Source organism: Xiphophorus maculatus, chromosome 8, assembly GCF_002775205.1.
Source record: "Xiphophorus maculatus strain JP 163 A chromosome 8, X_maculatus-5.0-male, whole genome shotgun sequence".
Classification (NCBI taxonomy): Eukaryota; Metazoa; Chordata; class Actinopteri; order Cyprinodontiformes; family Poeciliidae; genus Xiphophorus; species Xiphophorus maculatus.
The window spans coordinates 26497139-26525059 of record NC_036450.1 but is presented as its reverse complement, the minus strand read 5'-3'; the positions used below and the strand labels follow the sequence as shown (position 1 = coordinate 26525059).

The following is a 27921-nucleotide window of genomic DNA, read 5'->3' as shown; positions in this document are numbered from 1 at the left end:
GAGACAAGTATCAGGGTGGAAAAAGGATAGGTCAAAAGTACATTGAATTGGAATGAACAAAATGAACAGGTTTAGAAAGAAGTTTATCAGAGGTACAACTCAGGTTGAGCAGTTTGGAAACCGTTTGAACATGTGCAGAGATTTTTAGGTATTAAGTTAGTCTTATATTGACCATATTTTGACAAGATGTACTGGTTTATTGCTATGTTGTGGCGGTTTCGTAACATATTAGTGGGTTTTCTTGTTACTGAGATTTCTTCAACTTTATTACTGTTTCATTGATCCTGCTTTGTGATGCGAACAACTGAATTTCGAGCCGCCACCAGAAGGGGCGCTGTTGTCTCCTAACATACCCATAAGCGGAGGAGTGAGAGGTGCATGAAATGGAGAAAAATGGCGGATCATGTGCAGGTAAGTAGAGGTTTCATGTTTTTGTTACCGACAGTTTGTTCTAGAGCGGGAAGATGAGGTTGAACCTTGATCCAGATGCGGTGGTGCAGGTACGGAGCCGGTGTGCAGCGCCAGGGAATGCGGTGGGCGTCGGAACGCGGGACTGTGGGCAGTAAAAGAAAGGATGAGGCAGCCTGTGTTGACTCGTGGCCTGCTGTCATTGCGTTAGCTTGTGTTAGCTGCTGGACGGAACGAAAACAGACACTGTGGTGGCGTGCAGTTCCAGTCTGTGGGGTTCCAAGTGTCTGTTTTAGCTGGTGGTTTACCACTACCGGCATGATAGCGTGCATTACTTGCGTGTTTGGGGGAAATAAACAGTAAAACACAAATGGCTGACTGTGTGCCACTAGCTTTCAGGCTAACATGCAGGGGTTAAGTGCGAGTTGGCGCCAATATGTTCCACATTAGAGGCATTTTTCCTGTCAGGAGCAGCGGACCGGTGTGACGCCGGAGACTTTGCCGTTGGAATAAAACGTTATTTTCGTCTCTGTTGTTAGCTATCCGGACGCTGATGCATGCTAAGCTAACACTAGCTGCAGCCAGACGTCGACTTCTCCCGCCCGAGCTCTTTGAAAACATAACCCAGTGTGTTGAAATGTTTGTCAGTAAAAATGACTTCATCTTCACGAGATGAGGGAAAGGGGAAGTTGTTGTCAAGGCACCGGGGAGGTTTTCCCCCTGTGTGCTGTTACCGGAGGGAGCTTAGCGGTGCGGTGTTGTGATGTGTAGCCCGCTCTGTTGCTTCGTGTTCGGGTCCGGACACATGTGTAAGGAATCTCAGACGGGACAGCGCTCAACTTTCCGATTCGCCGATTGATTGTCGTGAGAAAGATTTAACATGATTTTTCCACTTAGTGTGAGAGTGTTGTGGATAACCTACCGGACACTAAATACGAAAAAATACACACAGCAATGCTTCGCGTTTTATGTGAATGTGAGTGAACTCCCACGGGAGGCGAGCTGCATCTTGGATACCGAGTGTCGCTGCATCCCAGCAAGCTTCACCCTGTATGTTTATGGGATGCTCTCCTGGCCAAGATCGACCTGGGCAGGAATCTGCAGCACACATCAACCTAAATAAGCTTTGATATAAACTGCCCTACATAACGAAGCAGGAATTCTGCATATAAAAACTACTTTTTGCTCAAAAGTGGCTTAAAACACCACGCAGACAATTAATGTTTGATTTTATGACTATTTATGATTTTTGGTCATTTGATGTTTGATGTGGCGTGTAAAATAGTGTATTTTACAACTAAAATGAAAAACATAATATTGAATTTATCAATGAACCTACATGACTGATCAACTGAAGAAGGATCCTCAGTAGACAGATTATGAGCTTTTAGGGGGTTTTAAAATGTCCCACTCTCAAACTGACTCTAATTTTCCAACAAACGGTTTGCAAGTTTTTTTTAGCATCAGACTGACCAGTACAGACCCACCCCCACTTGTTGCTATGCACTCCCCTCCAACCAGCAAAGAGAAAGCTACCATTGTTTATATTTGATTACAAATTTGCCTGTTTGGAAATTGCAGTTGCAAAAATCAGACAGGAGGCCAATTAACAAGCTTGTTGTACTTATTATATAAATTTCAGAATGGTGAAGAGTTATTTAAAAAAATTTCTGAAGCATAAATTACATTATAACTTTTATAATCAATGTATTTGCAGGAGTAGGCACAGCAAAAATGTTCCCCTCTTAATTTTTTAAGAGTTTAATAAAGTTTATCCCCCATATACACTCTTTAACAAAACCAAATGTAATTGATATGAATTAATTGTGATATGTTTGTGCAGCTAATATTCCTGTAGCAGAGCTGTTTGACGCCATGTTTGTTTGGTAACAACACAAATGAAATTCTTAGATGCACAAACATGTGGCAGAAATTTATTTTGACTTACAGGAAGGTGAACAACTTCACTCAGGTTTTGTACCTGAGTGAGCAGTATGCGCAGTAATGATGGTACCTCTTATGCTGTGAAATCACGGAATGCTGAAGGTTCCTCCATGGAGTAGTGCCTACCTGCCCTGCTGTGCTCTGCTGTGTAACCTCATGTGTAGGTGCATCAGTAGGTTGTCTGAATCTACACACCCTGTCATCACCACACTGACCAACCCTGGACTGAGCTCTGTGTTGCACTTCGTTTACATTCAGTGGCATTTGAGTCTCGATAGAACAACGTTTGGCTCTAAAGTAGGTTAAAAAAAGTGAGAGAATGTTATGAAGGGTTGTTATGAAATTAATCAGTTATCTGAAAAATCTGATGTTCAGCTTTTGATGAAAGCTGGTGTTATTGAGTTTAGATCCAATTCACGTTGCCAAGCAGAAATGATTTTAATAATGGGTGACGAATCAAAAGACAAAATTTCATTAGAACGTTTCGGGTTGGGTCGTGTCTCAGAAGCTGCTGAGGATGGAAACAAAACTTTAATCTGAAAGTATTGAAAACGATGTGAAACAAGGAGACACAATCCTCACCAGATTCAAAAAGCTTCAAAAACATGTCATTCGGCTTTAATTATACCTAATGGCTGCTAGTAACGACTATTGTAGTAATGGATTTTCTGACTGTTAATTTGAAGATTAATCAGACAAGAAAATGGACAACATCTGCAGATTAAAAATGCATTAAAAGATCCAACTTTCTTATTTTTGAATAAGGAAATAATCATGTAATTGGCCAAAATGCAACATCATTCATTTAGTTTGCAGCTAAAAAAAAACTGAATATCAATACAGTGCACAGCTGACATGGTGGTTACTTCTTGGGATTTGCTATCCAGATCTCAGTCTGGATAGCAAGGTGTCAACAAGATAGCAGATTGAGATCTGGATAGCAAAAGGTGCTTAAAAGAATTAAAACAAAAAACGGCCCCTACTCTTGTTAATGATTAATCGATTACTAAATCAGGTGACCATTATTTCAACATTCAATTCATCACAAGTAATCTTATTAAGTAGTTGTTTCAGGCCTAAATTGAAGTTTTATGATTCACACTTGAAATGTACAAATCAGGCAGCTTGCTATAACTTGATACATCATCAGCTCAGGTCACATGTAATGCATGTAAAAACTGTTTGTTTTTGTTTGTTTTGTTTTTTTCCATGTTCATTAAGTGAAAATTGTATTGCTCTGATTGTTATCTAGGATTTCTATTATTATTAGTGTAATAATGGTTATGCTGTCATTCTCCAAAACTAACTGCTCTAATAGTTGTACTGGGGGCAGCAAAGGGTGAAACAGTAAATTTGACATCTGTTGTCTATAGGAAGTCAGTCTTGCTAAATGATGGTCAGTTGCAGTCAGATTATTATCATGCTAAATTAGCATTGAATGACTTCCATCAGTTGTTGATGTGGCAGCACTTTAAAGCCAGGTCAGAAAAATAAACTGCTAAAAACTTTATTGACACACTAGAAAGAAACACTGGAAGCAGCAGTGAAGATATCCTGAAGTTTGACATTCAGTTGAAAATCTGAAATATTTCTACTGGTCAATGTTGGATGAAATTGTTTAATGCTGATCTTCTACACAATCATACTTTTGTGCAAAAACACGAAAGTATGATTACGATGTGTTTTTCTTTTCGGTATGTAGACACATTTAAGTTAGTTTGTTTTATTGTGTATATTCTTTTCTAAGAAATCTCATGAACAGATCTAACCAGCTGGTACTACCCTAAAATATCAGCTCATAATGAAAATAATAAGCTTAGTTTTCAACAAGGTGGGATCTCGGTTTTTAACAGTTTAAGTTTTAATGATGTTCTCAGCTGGTGGGAAACGGAGGCAGGCTTTCTCTCAGGAACTACGGCTCCAGTTGAAATGGATCCTTATGCTGTGAAATCACAGTAAGGATTTTAGCACAATTAGGCTAGATTAACACTTAGCTGTTAAAGGAAAAACCTGACTTGGGGAAAACTGTAATTCTAACCGTATTCTAATTGGTTTGCATAATTTTTCCAGGCAGGATTGACATTGAAAACATGCCATTTAAGACAAGATACACTGATCTAAAGCTCTTGTTCAGCTGAAAAAAAGTTAATTTGAAGTAAAGACTGCTCCAATTATCTTCACTGTTTTTATCTAAAACATATGAAACATGCTTTATTATTGACAGAGCAATAAACCTGCTTCTTATTGTTTTAGTCCCTCAAATACAAAGTTGGAAGTTCAGTAAATCTGACAAGCTGGTAACCAGTTAATCAAACAAATCTGACTTTCCTGAAGCATCCAGCTAAATGTTTCTTCACATGCCAGCTAACAGCAGACAGAGGATAGTGCCGCTGCAGTAGTTTCCTACATGTAGTGAGGATGAAACACAGCAAGACCAGACTCTGAGACAACACCTGACACCCAAAGCATCAACTCTAAACTCATCTTTGCTGCCACTGTTACTGGTGAATAATAATAATAATAAAAAAACAACTATCTAAAATAAATTAACCAGCCACGCTTAGCCGGGCAGGGGGAAACAAGTGAAGCCTGGCAGCCCACCAGGCTTAGTATACTCTAAAAGAAACCATGCATACAGTGAAATGCTTGTTGTTTTACTCATTATGGCTTATAGATAATGTAAGCCCAAGATTCAGGGTCTCAGAATTTTTTTATATTTTATTAGAGTATAACTTAAAAAATGTTTTGAAAAAAAACCCCAAATATTCTGAAAAGTATCATTTCCATCCAGTCAAAACTCGGTTTGGCTCCTCTTGCATGAATTATTGCATCAATGCACTGTGGAATGGATGAGATCCACTTGTGCCTTGTTCAGCAAGGCACAAATGTGCTATATAAATAAAATTACCTTTGTGGGTCAGTGTAGGTGCAATGGAAGCCCAGGTAGCTTTGGTAGCTGCCTTCAGGTTTGGGTTATCTACTGTTTTTAAATATATATAAAACAACAATTACAATTTTTTTAAGTACTTGATGGAATACAACTGATTCAGTGACTGTATCACATATAAGTCTATATTAATGAAATAGTATTTTTTATCTCTTTTTTTCTATTAGTTTGTCTTTTTAAAAATATATACATATTTACATATTGCAATATTTACATATTTACATATTTAAAAAGAAATAAAGATCTGCAGAATGTGCCCATGTTGTTTTATCTGATTAATCATCAAAACAATTGATAAAATAATTGTTTTGTTGAATACAGTGAACCCTCGTTTTTCGAGGGGGTTACATTCCAAAAAGAACCCGCGATAGGCGAAATCCACGAAGTAGGAACCTTTATTTTTAACAATTGTTATACAATAAAATACTCCATAATACATTGAAACCAAAGGACAAAACCTTTTTACAGGCCCAAACATTTGTTTAACAAATAAAAAGTACTGTATAAACATTTTATTTTTTTTTTTATAAATAACTACTGTACTGTAAAATAATCATTTTAATATGAAGTGAAAGCGGATTCCCGTGCCCGAATTACGGAGATCAGCGCCGCCCCACCGCGACCTGAGTCATTAGATTAGAACGGGAGAAAATAAAAAATGATTAGGAAAAAAAACTAAGTACAGTAGGACTAATAGTGACTCACGTGTATTTCACTGCTCTTCTGACTGAGCCGCTGCATCCTGACTCCGCTCTGTAGCGGGTTTTTTTTTCTTCTAAAGCCCGCGGTGCAGGTGTTTTTTTTTTTGAGAGAAGAACATAGTTATTGGTAGCTGTTGTCGCTCTTTTTTCATCTCTAGGTAAGCTGAAGAAGTGTAGAATTTGGATAATTCTCTGCACCTTTACCGGACCGGACTTTTAGTTCACTTGAACACAGCTACATCAAAACATCGGTCCCAGAGAAATTGTTGATCATAACATTGAATCAGTTCCTAATCGGCTGCATGAGAAACCCACTCATAGTTTAAAACATGTCTATTGTAAGCCTAAAGCAAGTTAAATGAGAACCGAAATAGTTGGATTTAGATCTGGAAAGCCAGCTCCATCTGTTGGCTGACTCAGGAGGAGTACATCAGGACATGAACAATGTCCAAATATGAGCTGGATGGAGGCAACAGCTGCGGGGCTCAGTGTGTTCCTTAGAGCGGCTCCGTTCTTCTGCCTCCGTATTCAAAGCTGCTACAGAGCACACCAACATGTTTCAACAGAAGGAAAGAAATCCTCAAATCACAGATCTTTCATCAGGACAGGTCTGACCTTGTGTTTTGGTTCAGATATCCACCAGGTTTCTGATTTCCACCCATCCAGAAGCTGGTTTTCCCCAGTGTATTATAAACCTGGTGGGCCACCAGGCTTTATTTGCCTCCCCACCAGGCTATGCATTGCTTATTTATAAAAAAATGTTTTTAAATGTTTGCATTTTTAAGACTTAATAGTTGGAGTTCAGGTATTAATCTTCTAATAACATATAATTGTCAAGTGATATTTTCAAGTTTCCTGTCATTTAAACATTTTTTAGCTCAAAAACACGACACACCACTGGATGAATGACTGCCTGAGTGCCCCAACCACTGGACTTGGCAGGTTTCTTGGAGAAACCCTGAGTTTCTCTTTTGCCTAAGTGTAAAAATTAATCTAATTGTCTTTGTAAATATTTTCAACTATCTGTATTAGGGTTGTTATAATACCAAAATATCAAAGTTGATACCAATAAAAATACTCCCATTTCACAGCGTTTCCCTCAGAAAACTAGCTAAGCCTGCTGGTAAGGCGGTCCATCAGCGGCCCATTGTTTTCGTGTTTTTGTGTTAAAAATTTTTTAAAAGTTGATAGTAAATTTGAAAATATGGAAATGTGTGTTTTTGGAAGACATTCTTGCCAACTCTTTAACGTCTCTGTAAAAAGGCAAACAAAAAAAGTATCATTTAAATAAATATAAAAATGTTGCACTCCAGTTACGTATGTCATAATGGCCAGTGGGGTCATAAAGTAAGTTACATTTAAAGGTTGAAGAAATTAAAAGAAATATTAAGGATAGGAAGCATAAATATCTTTTGGTTACAAATTCATTGTGATATGTTTTTCTGAATCTTACCATTTTGCTTTAGTAATGTCTACAGCTTGATGTAGTATTTTGATTTGCTGGTTGTCATTGTTTTTTGGGGTTTTTTGCAAGGAATATGGTAATTGAATTAAGACCCATCTGTGATTTGCTGGTGGTGTGACTCATTTACATAAACATTATCAAGCTGCAGGCCCAAACTAAGAGCCAGGTGTGTGTTGGATCACCTGCTGAGCTAACATCTGTGAGATGTAAATGCTAATGTCACTCATTCTTTTTTCACAAAGATACAGTGAACCCTCGTTTTTCGTGGGGGTTGCGTTCCGAAAAGAACCTGTGATAGGCGAAATCCGTGAAGTAGTTACCTTTGTTTTTTTACAATTATTATACAGAATAATTAAATACTCTACATTGAAACCAAAGAACAAAACCTGTTTTCAGGCCGAAGCATTTTTAAACAAATGTAACGCTTTCTTGTAAATAACTACTTGTAAATACTACGCGTATTTCACTGCGCCTCTGACTGACGCTGCGGCCTGACTCCGCTCTCTAGTGTCTTTTTCTTCTGAAGCCTGTGGTGCAGGTGTGTTTTTTCGAAAGAAGAACATAGTTATCGGTAGTTGTTGTCACTCTTTTTTATTCTGGGCAGAAATATTTACCAAAATTTGCCAAGCTGTATTACGTATATTTAAATACCGTAACGTTATTGGCACACAGGCAGAGAAAAAGCGCGGAGACTGTTTAGCCAATCAGGACGCAGCGCACAATGCACTGTGAAAAAAAACTGCACAAAAAAATCCGCAAGGCCATGAAAAGTGAACCGCGTTATAGCGAGGGTTCACTGTATATGTGTTATATATATGTATCAGTCTCACTTCACTCTCAAGCTCTGTGAGAATGTGTTATTGCATTATTATGCAATGACTATTATGTTACTTGAAAATTATTGTTTGTCACGATAACTTCATCACAGGCAGCGCTAAACAAATGGATTTTAGTCTTGATTTAAAGGCTCTTGGTTTATCTCTGAAGTTTTCTGGATGGTTTAACAACAGTATTTTAGAGTCTATTCTCTCAGTGTAAGGACTATAGAACTATCTTCCTGGTTTTAGTCAGAACGCCAGCACCAGCGTTCTGCTTCAGCTGCAGCTGGAGGTTTGATTTTTCAGGCAGACCTGTGAGGAGCTGAGCTCAACCTTAATATTTAAATATTTTATTAAAAAAAACACTTTTACTGATAAACTCTTTAGTTTCTTTGACCATGGTTATGTTGGAGGTTTTCCTCCTAGTTTTGGGGATGAATCTGCTGATCAAACTTTATCAAAGACTCAGACTGAACTGAACGTCTTGTTCTGTCACTCATAGCCTGCCAACCGCTGCTGTCCTTTTAATAGTCATTTATGTGGAGGTTTATCAGCAGTAATTAAGTTTGTTGGTGCTCATCTCATGCAGCAGATGACACGTGTGCAGGCAGGGCTCCGTGCGCAGCTCTTATCTCAGGACTACAGAGTGAGTGTGCGAGATGCAACTCCTGCATACACCTGCTGCACCGCAGTGCTGCTGTAGCCAACAGAAGCTCCTCTGCTGTTGCTGCTGCTGCAGTATAACCTGCCTGCTCCACCATTTTGAATTTATCAGTGACCGGCATCTCTGTGTCACCAGACATGACTCAGCACCTTACAGGAATTTGATATCATTAATGTACAGGAGGCCGTCTCTTCCTCACAACAGGTGAAAAACAGACGTCCATGTTTTCGTCTGTCGGCTACAACCGGAGACCAAACGGTCCCACACTTAAGCTGTTCTCAGTGAAAAAGGGAATGTTGACTTGCTTGAAAGTTAACTGTCTGTGATTACTGTGTGTTGTGTTTGTGCAGGGCCTTGCCCAGCTGGAGATCCTGTGTAAGCAGCTGTATGAGACCACCGACACCGCCGTGCGACACCAGGCAGAGAAAGCTCTGGTGGAGTTCACCAACAGCCCTGACTGTCTCAGTAAATGTCAGCTGCTGCTGGAGAGAGGCAGTGTAAGTGTCTGCAGGGGGACTCACTTCATTCACCACTAATCATTTTCTCTGATTAAACGTGCTGCAGTGTGACTTCAAAGAAAATACTTTACAGGCTTTTTATGTCTTTAAGTGGAAAAATAGAGATACAGTGAGTGTGGTCAACAGGTGGTGGTACAGCCCTGATCATGTCAATGACAAAGCCAGAATTACAAGAACCTGGGCTGGAGCCAGTTTTGGTGGCCTGTTCACAAGGGAAAAACTAATTGACTAGTGCAAACGTACAATATTAATAGGTAGTTCTGTATATAAGTGGATATGAACTGAGGCTTGTAGGTCTAATACATCCTCTAGCCAATCACTCCATGTTACCCGAGTTGCATGCTGCTTGGACTACTAGGACACCTCAGCTTCTTTTGAGGCCAGAGAGGTCCAGCAGGACTGCATCTTCAGCCTGACATCATCCTTCACCTCCTTTGTCCACCAGCAGCTCCAGGGGTGGGTAATCTAAGTGCCTAAGTACAAACAACAGTCAGACCTTGTCCCCCCACTCATAGCCAGAGGGAGGCTATCCTGTCATTCACTGGAGTGAACCATAACATACAGGTACCAAGATGGGGGTTACAAGTAGAGGCACCGAGCAGACCCCCTCCGGCTGAACGTCTCTCACCAGGGGAACTCCAGAGTGAAACAGTGTCCAACTCCTCTCAAGGATACTGGATCCAGAGCCATGTGATATTCCACATCCCAAGAGCCCTAACCCTCACACAGGTGGTGAGCCCATGGGAAGTGGGACCCATGTCTCTTCTTCAGGGTGTGCCTGAACAGGCTCCATGGGTTGAAGCCCAGGCTCTCACCAACATGCCCCACCTCCAGGCCTGGCTCCAGAGTGGGGCCCCGGTGTCCCCAGGGAACATTGTTTCTGTTGATTTTACTCATCACAAGGGGTCTTTGGGCTTTGGACTTTCCTAGGTCCTCACCTAGGATCTGTCTGCCTTGGGTGACCCTACTGGTGGCATGAAGCCCATGACAGGATATCTCCTAGGCTCTTTGCAGCACTCAAACCCCTCTGCCACAGTAAGGTGGCAGCCCAGGGAGGGGGTCTTAATTCATACATCTTTCTTTTCTGTCCACATAATTTTTTTTACATTACATCAATAGCGAAAATAATACAAGATTTATTTTTGGATTTTTAATTTAAGCTACAAGCTAGCTAACATTATATCTCTGCTCTCTTCCCAGTCTTCTTATTCTCAGCTACTTGCCGCCACTTGTTTATCTAAACTGGTGTCTCGGACCAGTAACCCTTTACCCCTTGAGCAACGCATTGACATTCGTAAGTATATTTGTTTCTCTGGCAGCCATCTTTTTTTTTTCCAACATGAAAGAAAACTCTCCTTAGTGCTCTTGACAAATCAAAGCAGTCTTCACATGTCTTTTAAGTGGGATGTTGTTTTATGTAACACACAGGGAACTATGTGTTGAATTACCTGGCAACACGGCCGAAGTTAGCAGCATTTGTGACCCAGGCTCTGATCCAGCTTTATGCCCGGATCACCAAACTGGGCTGGTTTGACTGTCAGAAAGATGACTACGTCTTTAGAAACGTCATCGCTGATGTTACGCGATTCCTGCAGGTGAGAATCTCAAGTCTTGTGAGATGGTTCCTTGTCAGAGTTCTGAGTTCAAAGAAAGTGGTCTACTTTCAGATGCATTGAGAAGCTTTGAGTTTCTGTGTGGGCTGGAAAAGTCTAGGAAATTATGGTGTTTCTATGCTTCAGACTCTCTGTAATCTCTGTACATCTCTCTCCTTATCTCTGTTTTCTGTGTGTGTGTGTGTGTGCACGCGTCTTCTTTTACAAATGTGTGCAGATCTTTGTCAGTATTCTGCTAATGTCAAGAAAGCAAAATTTTGCAATTGCTGTGTTTCCTTAAATAAGAAATGAAATTCAAATCATGTATGTTCACATGACAAGTTGAAAATCATGGTAGCAACAGATGTAAACAGTTATGAGATATACAGTATTCATAATTCTGCCATAGTGCTAGCGTTCATCATCTATCAGCCAATCAGAGAGACGTCAGCGTCTTGTTCAGACGTTGGTGCAACAAGCCCCGCCTCCTTGGGACGGCCTACATATGTGGCATTTTGGGGAAATTTTACAGTGGAGCCAGCCGCACTTTGACCGAAAAAAACAAACTACAAACCACGAAAAAGACTACTTCTTGTTTTCTTCGCCTTTTCCCAGTAATAACATCCAGTAATGATTATGTGACTGGTGTGGTTCAAAACAATGTTTCCATTGCGGTTTTACAAAATACATCTGAGGATAATCCACCTCATCCCAGCACAACAACTTATGAAAAACGTGTTTTTTTGTTTTTGTTTTTACATTGCCGTGCTTTCATTAAGCAAATTTATTTTCAGATTTTTAATTTACGTGATTAGGCTGAAGAACAACTGAAAATGGTCGTGAACCTGAGAACGATTCTGGACCTGCTGTTCAGTTCAAGCCTAAACTTTGGAACTGTGTGTTTCCAGGACAGCGTGGAGCATTGCATCATAGGTGTCACCATCCTGTCCCAGCTGACGAACGAGATAAATCAGGTAAGTTTTCCTGTGAGTGTTTCAGTGTGAGGCGTAGATGTGTAACTGGAACGGTGGAAGCAAGATAAATCTGAGCCGCTAACGGTTTCAGAGCGCTCCGGTCTGGATTGGAGGGCTCATCATGTGACACACTCTAGTGATTAAGCTATTCCCAGCAGCTTAAAGATGGAAAATGTAAAGATTTTCATTTGTGCCGCCTGCCAGGTGGAGACATGGAAAACCAAATGTTTGCTTTGATTCTTAAGAACAAAAGTCAAGCTGCTCAGATTGAAGCAGTGTGTTGGTGTGACTGGATAAGCCTGTTGGGACTGTAAACTGATCAGTGGCAGCAGATTGCTCCAACATAATTCAGTTTTAGAATTTCCAGATTATGTTCCTTATTTAGGATCTACACTTAAAAAGTTGTTTTGCCTGCAGCCTGGACTCTCTGATTATGGTATAAACTGAGTCTTAAATCAATCAACCAATCAAGTTTATTGATACAGTACATTTCAGCAGCAAGGCAGTTCAAAGTGCTTTACATCATTAAACACAAAAATACAGTCATAAAAAACAGAAAACAAACAAACCATTGACATTAACATGATGTCATTAACATGACATGATGTCACCTCCCTGCTGTTCCTCAGTATCAGGAAGCCGAGTCGCCCCTCATGTTTCTGTCTCCCTCAGGCCGACACAACGCATCCGCTGACCAAACATAGGAAGATTGCGTCATCGTTCAGAGACTCCTCGCTCTTTGACATCTTCACACTTTCCTGCAACCTCCTCAAACAGGTCAGTCCCAAAGGTCACGGGGTCGGAGAATGAGTCCAACTCTCTCAAATGGGCAGTTAGGAAAAAATGTTTTATTTTAAACAAAGATGCACTGGGAAGTTGATTGGGGAAATACGTCAAAATTTTCTTCTAGTCAGAAACTACTACTACTAAGAGGTAAATAAAGCAGCTTGTGCAGACTGCATGTTGTTAGGTTTTAATAGGTCAAAGCTGTTGCACTGTAACAGAACAATTCCTAGTTTATTTAGCTGGTTCTGCTGTTTTCTTTTTCTGTCTTATCTTTCCAAAATAATTGCACCAATTTCCTTACACTGTACAGATCCACAGCGCCTCCTCCTGGACTCAGATGTTAGTCCTCAGCTCAAGGGCATTTTCACCATTTTCACTTCTTCTCCTATCCTCATCTTTGCACTGTAGCCATGTCTTTAGTCCCTTCCTCCTTCCATTTTGTTGCTGTGGACAAACTGTTTCATACTTGTATTTAAGCCACTGTATGTGAGATTCATTTTCTATATAGTTAAAGGATGAGCAGTATTATGTGAACTTGACCTCTTTGAGCCTTCCATCATGTTATAATGTCATTTTCTAATCAAAAACATACCTGGAATGTGGCTTTGATTCTTCCATGCATGTTTGAGAAATCCTTTAATCTCCCATGGCAACCATTCTGGGTCCCTAAACACACACCTCCCCCACTCAGTTCCTTCAGACTAGCCAGCAGCAATTAGCAAACACCTGGTGGAACTGCTCTGCTGCTGATCTCAACACACAAACTACTTCTCAGTGCAACTCTCCTAAGAATAGTTGTAAACAGCATAATGGAGAACCATTGCTGTGATGACGTGATGAAGGCAGAGTTGTCAGAAAGAGCAGGAGCTTCTTAAAGAGACAGAGACCCAATTTCAAGGTGTTAAGTTGCAAAGTTAAACTTCTTTTAAGTCATGTTTGATATACATGCAAATAATAAGAATTACAGGTAACATAATTATTTGATTGTGCTTTAAAATGGAAAATACATAACATAATTTACATGTTTTATTTCCCCTCTTTAGATATTTAAAATGTTTCAAATGTTTTCATTGAGAGCAAAACAAAACCATAGTGAAATTCATCGTTTGTGTACGGAAACATGGTGAATAAAGTTGATTGTGATTCTGAGCCAACACAGGCAGGAAGTGACCAGTGGAGTTCTAGCATGCAGGAAGTGATGGTGGCGTTTCCGTTGTCTCGTTTCCAGGCTTCAGGGAAGAACCTGAACCTGAACGATGAGTCCCAGCACGGCCTGCTGATGCAGCTCCTCAAGCTCAGCTACAATTGCCTCAACTTTGATTTTATAGGAACTTCCACAGACGAGTCATCAGATGACCTTTGCACTGTACAGATTCCAACATCATGGAGATCAGGTAACTTAGTGTTGAGCTCAGGGTTGTTCAGAAGAAAGCCCTAACTTGGCATCTCCAAGTTAAAGCTCCAATAATGCATTTCTTTTCAAATTAATTGAGGCTTTAATCATAAATGGATCATAAATAGTTCACGTTGCAGTACCGTATTTTCCTCACTATAAGGCGCATAGAATAGATGCTACAATAGAGGCTGGGGTTACGTTATGCATCCATTAGATGCGCTAAAGGGAATGTCAGCAAAACAGTCAGATAGGTCAGTCAAACTTTATTAATAAATTACAAACCAGCGTTCTGAAAACTCTGTTCATTCCCAAAATGAATAAACAGCTGTTTTATTATTTTCCCTGAGGTAAAGTCAGTGATGTGGTATTTTCGTGACACAGTTTATCTTTTAACAACAGCAAGGTATAACATATAGTGGAGGGGAAGTTTTCCTCGATTCAATAAACACGTAAAAAACAGTCTGATACTGTTACGGTAAATCAAACGTTAGTGCAATCACAATATATATCCACTTCCGCTATAACCATTGATTCGTTCATGTTAAATTCTCTGGCTGCTGCTCTATTCCCGTGTTCTACTGTGTGACTGATCGCCTTGAGCTTAAACTCTGCGTCGTAAGCGTGTCTCTTAATAGGAACCATTTTGGGGTCTTTACACAAAACCCAGCGTGCACCGCGCGCTTCTTCTTCTACAGGGGAAAATGAAGTCGGCGGCTGCTTACCGTAGTTGCGAGACCTGTTGTGGCTCAGTATTGGTCCATATATAAGGCGCACCGGATTATAAGGCGCACTCTCGGCTTTTGAGAAAATTGAAGGTTTTTAGGTGCGCCTTCTAGTGCGGAAAATACAGTACTTTGAATTCAAGATAAATAACTTTTCTTCATTTTTTGACACTCGGCTTCAAAGTAGTACATAATTGGATTGAGGAAAGAAATTATATTTAGTTTCCAGATTGCAAATGAAAATTTCCAAACAGTCAGATGTTCTCTATTAACTTTGTGTTTGATCTCTCCTGCAGCGTTTCTCGATTCCTCCACCCTGCAGCTGTTTTTCAATTTATATCATTCCCTCCCTCCGTCCCTTTCCCCGCTGGTAAGTGTGAGCTGAGCTGGAGGCGGAGCCGTAAGGTTTCTGTCGGATTCTGAGCCGGTTGTGTTCCTGTGCAGGTGCTGTCCTGTTTAGTTCAGATCGCCTCTGTCAGGCGGTCTCTCTTCAACAATGCAGAGCGAGCAAAGTTCCTCTCCCATCTGGTGGACGGCGTGAAGAGGATATTGGCGAACCCACAAGTAAGGAAGTCACCTGACCCGGACGCTCCCCTGATTGTCCAATCAGGTGCCGCTTTGTGATGCTTTTTATTTTGTGCAACAGTGTCTGCCGGATCCCAACAACTACCACGAGTTCTGCCGCCTGCTGGCGAGGCTGAAGAGTAACTACCAGCTGGGAGAACTGGTCAAAGTGGAAAACTACCCTGAGGTGATCCGTCTCATTGCCAACTTCACCGTCACCAGCCTGCAGGTGAGGCTGTCAGCTTCCACTCCAAGCAGTTTAAAACAACAGGAAGTTGTGGGTTCTAACAGCTAGTCTGGGGGTTCTGTGGGGTTGCAGCACTGGGAGTTTGCCCCCAACAGTGTCCACTACCTGCTGAGTCTGTGGCAGCGCCTGGCAGCGTCTGTCCCCTACGTCAAAGCCACCGAGCCCCACCTGCTGGAGACCTACACCCCAGAGGTGACCAAGGCCTACATCACGTCGCGGCTGGAGTCGGTCCACGTCATCCTCAGGTAGGTTCTGCAGAGGCTGTCAGAACCGCAGATCACAGTGGTTGTCATGAGTCTACACAACGTTTCTGATTTCATCCTCCTGCAACATTTAACGATGGACAAACCTCCATTTCTCAGATATCTTTCCCTGTAGACAGCACATGAATGTTGCTAGGTTTCATGATAACAACCAGAAACATGATCAGAAGGAATGAACCTGAAAATAATCAGCTTTTACACAGGAAGCCCTGTTGACAACTGAAACCCAGCCAGGCTAGCCGTCGTTTATTTGTTTATTTTGGATGCTTTTTAGTGCTGCCAATCGATTAAAAATTTAATCAGATTAATCACAATTAGCATTGTGATTAATCACTATGATTAACTTTGTAAGCTTGAAATGTAAAAATGCATATTTCTAAAATATGTTGTATCTTCTCAAACCAAGCATCTGTTTTCCAAGTTTTCATAATCTGGAAGGTTTAAAAAACTCATTTCCAAGCAGAATTTGAAAAAGTTAACTAGTGCTTTGGTGGAAGAATAATTTCCTCTTAGAATAAATAGGCTACATACTAACTTGGTTTTATCCAAATGTCGACCTCAGTGTTTTTTCTTCTTTCTTTTTTTAAAAATCATTTTCAGCAGCAGTGGTTGATTATTTGACAGTAATCTGACAGGAACGGGCAGAGAGACGTGCTGTACTGAGGGCTGTAGCTGCTGTGTACAGTTTTTAAAATACATTTTTTTCCTGAACACACCAGTCTGACTCTGCTGGCTCGTCTATTCACTTGGGTTTTTAACTCTGCATTTCTGCCAGCAGCACCAGATGGCGCTGTGAACTAGGTAACCCTTTGGGAGGGAGGCCTGCATGCATTCTGTCCCTGCTACATCCGATCCTCTGGTTCTCTCCACAGAGACGGCTTAGAGGACCCTCTGGATGACGCTGGGCTGGTCCAGCAGCAGTTGGACCAGTTGTCCACCATCGGCCGGTGTGAGTACGAGAAGACGTGTGCTCTGCTGGTGCAGCTGTTTGACCAGGCAGCTCAGACCTACCAGGAGCTGCTGCAGTCCACCAACTCCAGTGCTGCAGACGTCACCGTGCAGGAGGGTACGGCCAGCCAAACGCGTTCAAACCCAGCTGCGTCAGGTTGCGTCGGGTAGAGTCTCAGCTTTTGTCTTCTGTCTGCAGGTCGGTTGACATGGTTGGTCTATATAATCGGAGCCGTGATCGGTGGACGGGTGTCGTTTGCCAGTACGGATGAGCAGGATGCCATGGATGGAGAGTTGGTCTGCCGGTAGGAAGCGTATCTGTTGAATTGTTAAGAATCATTTAAACAGAGAACTGGCCTAACTTGACTGAGGTACCGTCCCAGTCTTTATGCTTTCAACACGCTGTAGTTCCTGACCAGGTTTGGTTTGCATGTCAGGGTTCTGCAGCTGATGAACCTGACGGACTCCCGGCTGGCTCAGGCAGGCAACGAGAGGCTAGAGCTGGCCATGCTCAGCTTCTTCGAACAGTTCCGAAAAATCTACATCGGCGACCAGGTGCAGAAGTCCTCAAAGGTGAGGCACTGCACACGGCTGTGGAGCGGGCTGGATCACAGGAAGCCTGCGCTGTCGTGATGCACACTGACATTTGTTCTCCCTTTTTAAGGCACATACTGCAAATTGTGAACTTCTCAGATAAGTGGTGGAAAGTAGAAACTGTGGTGTTGGTGGTGTTTTTGTAGCAGTTGTGTCTGTAAAGAAAACATGGCAGTAAGCTGTTGATCTGTAGCCAGAGATCTGCTAGGCTGCAACCAGGAAAGGTTTTCTCTGAGAAAAAGAATGAAAGTGAAGCTTTAAAGGGGCAGTGTTATGTAAAATCGATGTTTTTGAGCTTCATGTTACAATGTTTTCCCCTCATCAAAAACATACCTAGAGTGTTGTCTTGATTTTTCATGCATGTTTGAAAAATCCTTTAATCTCCATGGCAACCATTCAGATGTGCAAAACGCCTGGGGGATCTAGCTCCGCCTCCCCTTCAGAGCTGCAGTTTCCAAGCTTCAGGGCTTCGATTCCCCAACTCGGCTCCTTCAGACTAGCCAGCAGAAATTAGCAAACGCCTGGTGAACCTGCCCATCTGCTGAGCTCATTATAGGAGCTACTTCTCAGAGCAACACTGGTGAAATGGTTGATAAAAGGTTAATAGAGGAGCCATGTTGTGATGACTTCCACTTCGCAATGCAAGTTTCAGAATGAGCAGGAGTTTTTAAAGAGACAGAGGCCAAATTTCAAAGTCTTAAATTACAGAGTAGAATTTCTTTTAAGTCATATTTGATAAATAGCATTTTGATAACAACTGAAGGCAACATAGTTACTTGGTTGTGCTACATAAAGGGACTGTGGCCTGAAACACATCATACTGCCCCTTTAAATTCCAAAGCAGAGCCAGAGGTCTCCAGCTCTGTCCTGCACATCTTGGTTAGACTTTAATTTGGCTCTTTATCCAACACAACCTTCTGAAAAGGTTGTCCCACCTCAGAAACTTAGCTTTGAACATCATAAAATGTAATAACTAGTATTTCAGCTGCATACTGCAGGAGGAGCAGGTCACATGATACGACAGTTGTTCCCAGCACAAGGTCTCTCTGACTAAATGTCTTTTATTTACAACTAGAAAATAATCTATAGGGCTTATACGTATAGATTATTTTTTGCATAAAAAAAAACTCGGCTGATTGGTAGAACAAGTATCAGGATCTCCAGTTGTTGTCTTTGAACAATGGTTGAGGAGCCTAATCTGATACTTCAGATCACACTGGGACGTCCCTGCAGTGGACAACCTTCAGTGTTTTCATTTTCTGATTGCATACAAACATAAAAACATGCATTTAGGTAGATAAACTTCAGTGGGAATGCACTCTTTTACAACAATAAACAGATTTCTGCTCTGCTATCTCTCAGTTGTGAGTTTTTGTTTTTGATTAATTTGTCAACTTTTTTCTACAATCTAAATGACAACTGTTCATCCAAAAATTATTGTACATTCAGAAGTATTCAGTCACATTTTTCATGTATTGCATTCCATAAAGCTGTAAACAAAGACTAAAGATACGCTGAAGACGGCTATAGGTCAGGGGTCAGAGGTCAGGGGTGTGCAACCAGTGGCTCTTTGGATGTTCCACAGTGGCTCCCAAGAAGTTTGTGTTAAAATGATATGGACTTTGATTTCTTTGTATGTTGCCTCAGGAGAGAATCGTGTGGTCATCAGACATCCAGCACCTGTAGGAGGTGAAATCTGATGAGTTGTATGTCATTGAAACATCTTTGTTTTCCAGCTTTATCGACGATTATCAGAGGTTCTGGGGCTGAACGATGAGACGATGGTACTCAGCGTCTTTATAGGGAAAATGTAAGTAGCCTCAGTCTGAGGAGTGTTTTCCTTACACTACTTTGTATCCCGACAGTTTGGACTGGTTCATTTGACTGTCTGATTGTTTCTTCCAGCATTACAAACTTGAAGTACTGGGGCCAGTGTGAGCCGATCACGTCCAAAACCCTCCAGCTGCTGAACGACCTCTCCTTAGGATATCCTTACAGAGTGTGTGGAAGTGTGTGTCTTTGAGAATCCTGACCCGGGATTAACTGGGAGAACCATTGAACATCCAGGATGGCAGAAGGACAGAATTAGGAGATCCAGTTCAGGCTGAATGGTGTTTTCTTCAGAGTTAACTGTCACATACGACACCGCTGCTGCAGAAATCTGTTCAACCTTCAGAGCTGCTAATGTTGATTGACCAGATTTCTGTGTAACTTAATCAGCGTGTTTATATCTGTCCACAGAGAGACGCTCACTTTCATTTCAGTCATGTAAATTAAAGCATGACGAGCCTCAGTTAGTCGTCCAGGTCTTCATATGTGCTGTTTATAAGGAAAAGCGTTTCCTGCTGCTGATCAGGATCCCATCAGGATGCGAGTTTCTCCTTGACTTCCTGTTTGTGCACATACAGCAGCGTGAGGAAGCTGGTGAAGCTCAGCGCTGTCCAGTTCATGCTGAACAACCACACCGTGAGTATTTCCCTGGACCAGGTCCAGATCACACTTTCAGACTGAAATACCCACGCATCACAGTCACACACACTAACATAGTGTGTCGGTGTTTGTGCTGCAACAGAGTGAGCATTTCTCTTTCCTGGGCGTGAACAACCAGTCCAACCTGAGTGACATGCGCTGTCGGACCACCTTCTACACGGCCTTGGGTCGCCTGCTCATGGTCGATCTGGGTAAACACAAACGTACACAGTCACATGTTAGCTTGTTAGCTTATTTCTGCTGGTGGGCGTTTAATGGTGGGGTGTGTGTGTGTGTGTGTGCAGGTGAGGACGAGGACCAGTTTGAACAGTTCATGTTACCTCTGACTGCTGCGTTTGAGGCTGTGGCTCAGATGCTGAGTACGAACACATTCAACGAGCAGGAAGCCAAGGTGAGGTGAACACACACACTTCCTCTGGTTGTTCTGGTTCTGCCCTAGCATCCTAACGGTTCCCTGTCCGTCTCTTCTAGAGGACTTTGGTGGGTTTGGTGCGAGACCTCCGGGGCATCGCGTTTGCCTTCAACGCCAAGACAAGTTTCATGATGCTGTTCGACTGGATGTATCCTTCCTTCCTCGCTCCAGCTGCTGTCTCTCTTCTCACTGTAACTGACCTATCTGAAGTGTCCTTAACCAGCTCTGCAGATACCCAACGTACATGCCCATCCTGCAGCGGGCCATTGAGCTGTGGTACCACGACCCGGCCTGCACCACTCCTGTCCTCAAGCTAATGGCGGAGCTCGTTCACAACAGGTACACACTTCCTGTCATGATGAGTGGACTAGGACTCTGGAGTTACTATCATGAACCCATTGGTTCCACCAGACTGTTTCCAGTTTTAAACTGGTGTCAGTAGCTCCATTTCCATTACAAACGTGCACACAACTTAGTCAATATTCTGCTAATGTAAAAAAAAAAACCACAATATCGCAATAGTGGTGTTTCCATTAAATAAGAAACGGGATTCAAATCACATGTTAATAAGTTTGTTCATGTGATAAGTCATTAAAACTTATCATTCTACTATCACTTCCTGTCGTCGTCTTTGTGGTTTGCACCTGGTGTGACATCAGACTGATGATCATGTGACTTATGTGATGCGAAAAAAGTGTTTACGTTACAGTTTTTGAAATAAACCAACTTCACATTTATTATGAAATATACAGAGAGACTGTGAAGCTATCGCTCCACACTAAGACGTGCAAGAGAAATGCTCTTTGCAGAAATCAAAAGACTAACAATGAATTTTATTTGCCACAGTTGATAGGCTCACAAGCCTGGATCTGATCTGAACAGAAACCTCATCGCTCTCATCAGCTGTTTCCGCCAAGCTTTAAAAACAACAGCTATCAAACCACTGATAAAAAAACAACAACCTGGAGAAATTGACAAATCACTACAGCAGAACTACAGGCCGATCTCCAACCGTCCATTCATCAGTGAAATGATTGGAAATGCTGTTTCAACTGTTGAATTGTTTCTTAACGATAACCAACCGCTTTGATATGTTTGAGTCTGGTTTCCAGGCTCACATAGTACTGAGTCATATAGATCAATGACATCCATATAAATACAGACTGCTGGTTCTGTTGGACCTCAGTGTTGACCTTGTCTTATTACTGAAACGACTGGAGAGTCGGGTCGGACACTCCGGTCCAGAACTCAGCTGGTTCCAGTCTTCTCATTGAAGTGGACAGAAGTCACATGTGACATGGCACATGTTGCTGAAACAAGCAGAAGATGTAGTTTCTGTTGCCATCCAGCAGATGGAGCTGCAATATCAGCTGATTAATAAATAATAAGAAAAGCAAAGAATGATGTGATCTCCTGGATGGATGAACACATAAACAGCCATCCTGACAACGTCTCCATGAAACATTAGTTTCATTAAGTATTGTGCCAGTTTTATTTTCAGAAATTTTACAGGTTCAAAATTGTTCATGTTTACACTGTTAAAAGTAACGTGTGCCACAGTTCATATTGGCAGGAAAAAATTTTAAAAAAGTTATACCTATAAATATTATTGGGTTCCTTAATTAATTAATTATTTGTATGCTACTTATTACTAAATCAAATATTTAGTAATAAGTGATTTAAATATATTAATATTTAAATCAATAAGGAATCAAATTGTGACCCAATGAATCTAAATTGAACTGATCTGCGAGGGTCTCAGCGATAGCCGGCCCACTCTGCTGCGTCTGTGTGACGCCAGACAATCAGTCAGTTTGTTTTCTCTGCAGATCGCAGCGGCTTCAGTTTGATGTATCGTCACCAAATGGGATCCTGCTGTTCAGGGAAACCAGCAAGATGATCACCACATACGGTATTTGGACTGGAATGCAGCCTGAAGTGTGATGGAAGCTAACAGTAGCTAATGATAGCTAACAGTAGCTGGTTTGTCCCCCAGGGAACCGGATCCTGACGCTGGGCGAGGTTCCTAAGGACCAGGTGTACGGCGTCAAGCTGAAGGGCGTCAGCGTGTGCTTCGCCATGCTCAAGGCCGTGCTCAGCGGAAACTACGTCAACTTTGGGGTCTTCCGTCTCTATGGCGATGACGCCCTGGACAACGCCTTGCAAACCTTCATCAAACTACTGCTCTCCATCCCTCACAGTGACTTACTAGTATGTTGAATTTTTTTCCTGTGGTCAGACAGGATGTCTCTAATGACCTCAAAATGAAGCCACTTCTTTGTTTTTATGGGATGCTCTCTGTTGATGCTCGCTTCCTAAACAGTCTGGAATCTGGTTTCAGGATTTTCTGCTACGTGTGTCTGAGTCCCTCATGTTCATCCTCCTCTTCTTCCCTGTGCCTTTCCTTTCTTCTCTTTTTGTTTTTCCTTTGTGACTCCTTCCTCCTGTCATTCCATCCTTGTGCACTTTCTCCCTTCTTCCTTTCCTTCCTTATATACTTGTACCCAGCTCCTTATCTTCCTCATCCCTTCTATACTTAATACTTCTGTTATTTGTCCTTCCTTCTTTCCTCCCTTGTGTCCTACCCTCCATTATATCCTTCTTTTCCTCCGTCTGGTTTCATATTTCTCAGATCCTATATTTAATGCCTGCCCATAAACATATTGCAATAAACTAATAATTAATTGCTTGATAAATTACAATTAGTTTGATCATTTCTTTTCTGATGATTCATATTTTTGGAAGGAACATTTTATTTATGGTTTTATTTTGGATATTTAAAATATCTTCCAGTTCTAGTGTTAAGTGTTCTTTACAAAATTACAGTTTATTGGTGTTTGATAGGGTGAACCTGCATTATCACACAGTTTTCAATAAATTACTTAAAAATTGTCTCAAAACAACAATTTTATCGCGACAATTAGTAGGACATTTTATTGTCCAGTAAAATGTGTTATTGGGACCAGTGTGTCCACCCAGCCTTAAAAAGTCTTAAATGATTTTCTTCTTTTTTTGTAAGCTGGCCTTAAACTCATTAATAACAGCTCTTAAACTTTGTGGTGGCAGGACTGTTGAATCTCACGTCACAATTTTTCTGGTGGGATTTTTGGTCAAGCCAAAGTTTGAGTCGCCTGGTGACATCGTTGTTCTCTGACTCCAGGCAGCTAAGCCTACCACTAACTAGCTGCTAACAGACCCTTGCTGACTAACATTTCTGTGTCTATCTTGGGTCCAGTTGGATGGACGACGTTCATTTTTGCCACTTGCCCACTTCTGTTGCTAACCCATAAGATGCTAGGTGCTTTCTATGGCGTAACAGTTTTAAGCTAAGCTTTATGGGTTGTAGACGTCTGGGAGGCATCACAGCCAAAAAACAATACTTATAGGTTTTTTTGTGTTCCATTTCATTCAACGTGTCAGCCAAAGAGGTCTTAAAAAGTCTTAGGTTTACCTGCAGATGGTCTGATGAAAGTTATTGGATGCTGATATTTGATAGTTTAGAAGGACTGAGACGTGTGGAGGAAACCAGCAGGTGGATGTAGATTTTCTGATCAGTGTCCAGCAGTGAAAGCAGGAAGTATGTGTGTGTGTGTGTTGTCTATCTCTGCAGGATTACCCGAAGCTCAGCCAGTCCTTCTACTCTCTGCTGGAGGTTCTGACTCAGGACCACATGAACTTCATCGCCAGTTTAGAGCCGCACGTCGTCATGTACATCCTGTCATCGATATCAGAAGGCCTCACGGCGCTGGGTGAGGCCCGGCGGCAGTCTGGTCTGACCGGGACCACGGTCCGATCTGGGTTTTCACCTCTCTCTCTCTGTGTGTCTGTTCTCAGATACGATGGTGTGCACCGGCTGCTGCTCCAGTTTGGACCACATAGTCACCTACCTGTTCAAGCAGCTGTCACGCTCCACCAAGAAGAGGCCTGCTCCCATGGCAACAGACGACCGCTTCCTGCACATCATGCAGCAGCACCCAGAGATGATCCAGCAGGTCAGACCAATCAGCTCGCAGCTTCCCGTGGCGGCGCGCTGCGTCCGCTCAGACCGACCGTCTCTGTGTCGTCCTGCAGATGCTGTCCACCGTGTTGAACATCATCATCTTCGAGGACTGCAGGAATCAGTGGTCCATGTCCAGGCCACTGCTGGGCCTTATCCTGCTCAATGAGAAGGTGAGCTCCTCCCTCTGCTCTCACCTGCTGCTGTCTTTAGGAAGTGTGTTTCAACGGGTGTGTGTGTTTGTGTGTCCTGCAGTATTTCGCTGACCTGAGGAACAGCATCGTCAGCAGCCAGCCTCCTGAGAAGCAGCAGGCCATGCACTTATGCTTTGAGAACTTGATGGAGGGAATAGAGCGAAACCTTCTAACAAAGAATCGAGACAGGTGGGTCGGGTTTCAGGTTGTCTGTCTGTCTTCCTGAGGGCCGGGGTCCCTTCTAGTGGTTAAACTACAAATCCCACAGTAACTGTAGGTGAGAAGTGACCCTGTTTATGGCCATGTTGCCTAGCTACGGCAGAGTAGTCAGAGTCACGTTGAAGTTTAAATGCTTTAAAGGGCAGTATTGCTTAAAATCAACTTTTCTGAGCTTTTCATCATTTTATAATGTAATTCACTCATCAAACACATACCTGTCTTGATTATTCCATGCATGTTTGAGAAATCCTTTAATCTCCATGGCAATCTTTCAAATGAGCAAGACTCCTGGGTGGACCTAGTGCCGCTTTTGAGATGTAGCTACTCCTCAAAGCTGTAGTTTCCAAGCTTCCCCCTCACAGAGCAGTCCTCCCCCATCCGGCTCCTTCAGACTAGCCAGCAGCAATTAGCAAACACCTGGTGGAACTGTGGATCTGCTGAGCTCATTATAGGAGCTTCTTCTCAGTGCAACGCTGGTAAAAACGTTGTGAAAGGGTTAATAGAGGAGCCATGTTGTGATGACTTGCTGAGGGTAGAGTCTCAGAAAGAGCAGGAGATTTTAAAGAGACAGAAGCCCAATTTCAAGACTGTAAATATCAAAATAAAATTTTATTTCAGTCATCTTTGATATATAAAGTATTTTCATAACAACTGAATGAAGTTAATATAGTTACTTGACTGCTATAACATGACAGTATGTGACTGAAAAAACACATAGCACCGCCCCTTTAAGTGTGCCCAGTATGTCCTGGTACTAATAGAACCTCTCAGCCTAGTGGGGCTTTATTTATGCCCGTCCACCTGTCCCTCTGCTCTCCTTTTGCAGGATGTGTTTTTAAAGTCGTACTCTTGTAAAACCGTCTGAGTCTTTGATCTGTGATGGTTGAAGTTTAAAGCTGCACGTGTGTGTGTGTGTGTGTGTGTGTGTGCAGGTTCACACAGAACCTGTCCGTGTTCAGGAGGGAAGTCAATGACAGCATGAAGAACTCGACGTACGGCGTCAACAGCAACGACATGATGAGCTGACATTCCACACGGCAGAGCCTCACCCAGCTGCAGAGCGGGCGCCCCCCAGACCCCCACCCTGCGTCCCCCCCCCCACCTCCCCCAGCCTCCTCCCTGGGCCGGGATGCCTAAGGGAACATCTTCTCACCCCGACACCACATCGGCTAAAGTTTCCCGCCTTCTTTTTGATATAAGCATATATAAATATATACAGATCTATTTTAAAGCCAGTCCGTGTTGGTCTGACTCACCTGGTGGAGGGGGAGGGGGGGGTTGCATGTCTTGGCACGTCTTGGCACTCTAAATCACTGACAGAGGAAGGCGAGAGTGCTGTGGCTGAGAAACGGAGGAAACGGGACCGCAGAGGACGAACACCGGTAACCGTAGTAACCCGCTTCTGCCTGCCTTGTATAGAAAACACACAGAAAAAGAAAAAAAACAAACCAAGTGTACATTTTTTTTCGTAACATTTTGAACAATGTTTATAATGATTGAATTTAAACCAGATGATGAGCTGAGGATTGAACCCACGTGTGATTGAGCTTTTTACAGTGTAGTGAGTTAGTGCAAACTGTCCGTCTGCGTGGGGGATGAGGGGGGCAGAGGTACACACACTAACAGAAAGGGAGTCAGAGCACCATGCTGTACATTTTTCTCAGTCTCTGTTTGAAGTGATGTAAATAGTTGTGCAGCAGCAGGGAGGCAGCTCTTAAAGGAACATTCTGCTGTTTTTATTTAGTCCAACCTTTCAACATGGCTCCTAAACGTTATCCAGCAGGAGGAAGCAGAGAAATCTCCCGCGTGGGTTTGCTGCTCCTCGGTTCTTCTTCTTAGTTTTGGAACGTGACACTAACTGACTTCTGGCTTTCCCCACAACGAAATATTAATACGCAGCCAGTGTTCTGGCTGGGTTTCACCAAATCTCTTCATCAGTGAGGTAATTAAACGTCAAGTGGTTCTGATGTGGTCCCACTCTGACACTTCTCTCTGTTTTCTCCAAGGGTTTCACTCATGCTAGTTTCTCATCCGTTTTGATCATAAGAAAAGCAGTCTTTAAGAGTTATTCATTTAACAGAGACCAAATATGGAAGTTATCTGTAATCTAAAACAAAAATAATCAATAAAACCTAAAGAATCCAGAGTGAGTATTAATAAGCATGAGATTGGAGGCGGACCATTCCTCTGCTGTAGTTTTAAACATTATGGAGTTTTTTTCTGAAGGAGTTAAAGAAGCATTTGTGCATCATTCCTCACTGCTGCTTTGCTTTCCGGCTGCAGTGAAACATCTGCTCAGTGTTTCTTTCTTCCCTCTGTCTTCTACCACCAACCAAATTGCTCTGCAGTGTTTCTGCTGTCCTGCCTGAACGCCGTAGAGTCGGGAGTCTGAGTGTCGCAGCTGATAAGAAAGAAACCCCAAACAGAAAAACAACCCCCGCCCTCCAGCAGATTTTTCCTTTAAAGCCTGACGGTCCTGCAGGCGTCACACACACACCTGCTGCTTGACGACGTGTAAGCAACATGGTCGCAGCTCCGTTTCCCCCTCTGGCAGGCTCGGTGCAGTATCCACCATTTTGTTTACACTCTGGATTCCTCGGACCCCCATTTGGGTCCTGCAGTGAAGTCCTTTTGGTGTGTGTGTGGGTGTGGGTGTGTGTGTGTGTGTGGAGTGGTGTGGCTCTCTGTTGCCTGGTGTGTGTGTTGTCACTTGGTGAACTGCGGTAGAGCTCAAATGGCCAAGGTGTGTGTGTGTGTGTGTGTGTCTGAAGACAGACTCTGAATAATCAGAAGGGGAGGCCAGCGTGGCGACATGGAGACCAGCTCAGCCTGAAGAACCTCAGTAGAAGTCGGGACAGTGTAAAGGCGTCTCTTAGCAACGTGTGTTACTCTGTACGATGTTGCTGCTAACTGTTTGTGACAACTAGCTCATCTCTAACCATGTCAGCACTCACGGATGTTCCTAAGTTTGGTTTGTGTCCCTGATTTGAATGTGTTGGGTCCATAGAGTGAATAGCTGTTTGAGTTGTTTGGATGTCTGCTACATATAGTGTAAGCA

The 27921-nt window shown here is 42.4% G+C and overlaps 1 protein-coding gene across 1 annotated transcript; it reads left to right on the top strand.

The window, feature by feature from the left end:
- Window positions 1–363: 363 nt before the first annotated feature.
- Window positions 364–25956, top strand: xpo7 (exportin 7). Its single transcript, XM_023338351.1, has 28 exons — window positions 364–411; window positions 9298–9444; window positions 10666–10759; window positions 10894–11060; window positions 11966–12031; window positions 12704–12808; window positions 14046–14211; window positions 15232–15305; window positions 15380–15499; window positions 15582–15728; window positions 15819–15991; window positions 16882–17075; window positions 17157–17262; window positions 17395–17530; window positions 19288–19361; window positions 19457–19537; window positions 19954–20017; window positions 20124–20232; window positions 20326–20432; window positions 20513–20601; window positions 20685–20792; window positions 22283–22365; window positions 22450–22664; window positions 24064–24202; window positions 24288–24445; window positions 24525–24623; window positions 24706–24833; window positions 25796–25956. The coding sequence occupies exons 1-28, from the start codon at window positions 379–381 to the stop codon at window positions 25887–25889; spliced, it is 3276 nt and encodes a 1091-aa protein (XP_023194119.1). The 5' UTR covers window positions 364–378; the 3' UTR covers window positions 25890–25956.
- Window positions 25957–27921: the final 1965 nt, after the last annotated feature.

Bases quoted from the DNA above. Each gene is read 5' to 3' on its own strand.
- xpo7 (XM_023338351.1), top strand. From the start codon at position 379: ATGAAATGGAGAAAAATGGCGGATCATGTGCAG. The intron at 9,445-10,665 runs GTAAGTGTCTGC...CTCTCTTCCCAG, and splicing joins TGCTGCTGGAGAGAGGCAGT to TCTTCTTATTCTCAGCTACT. The intron at 10,760-10,893 runs GTAAGTATATTT...TGTAACACACAG, and splicing joins TGAGCAACGCATTGACATTC to GGAACTATGTGTTGAATTAC.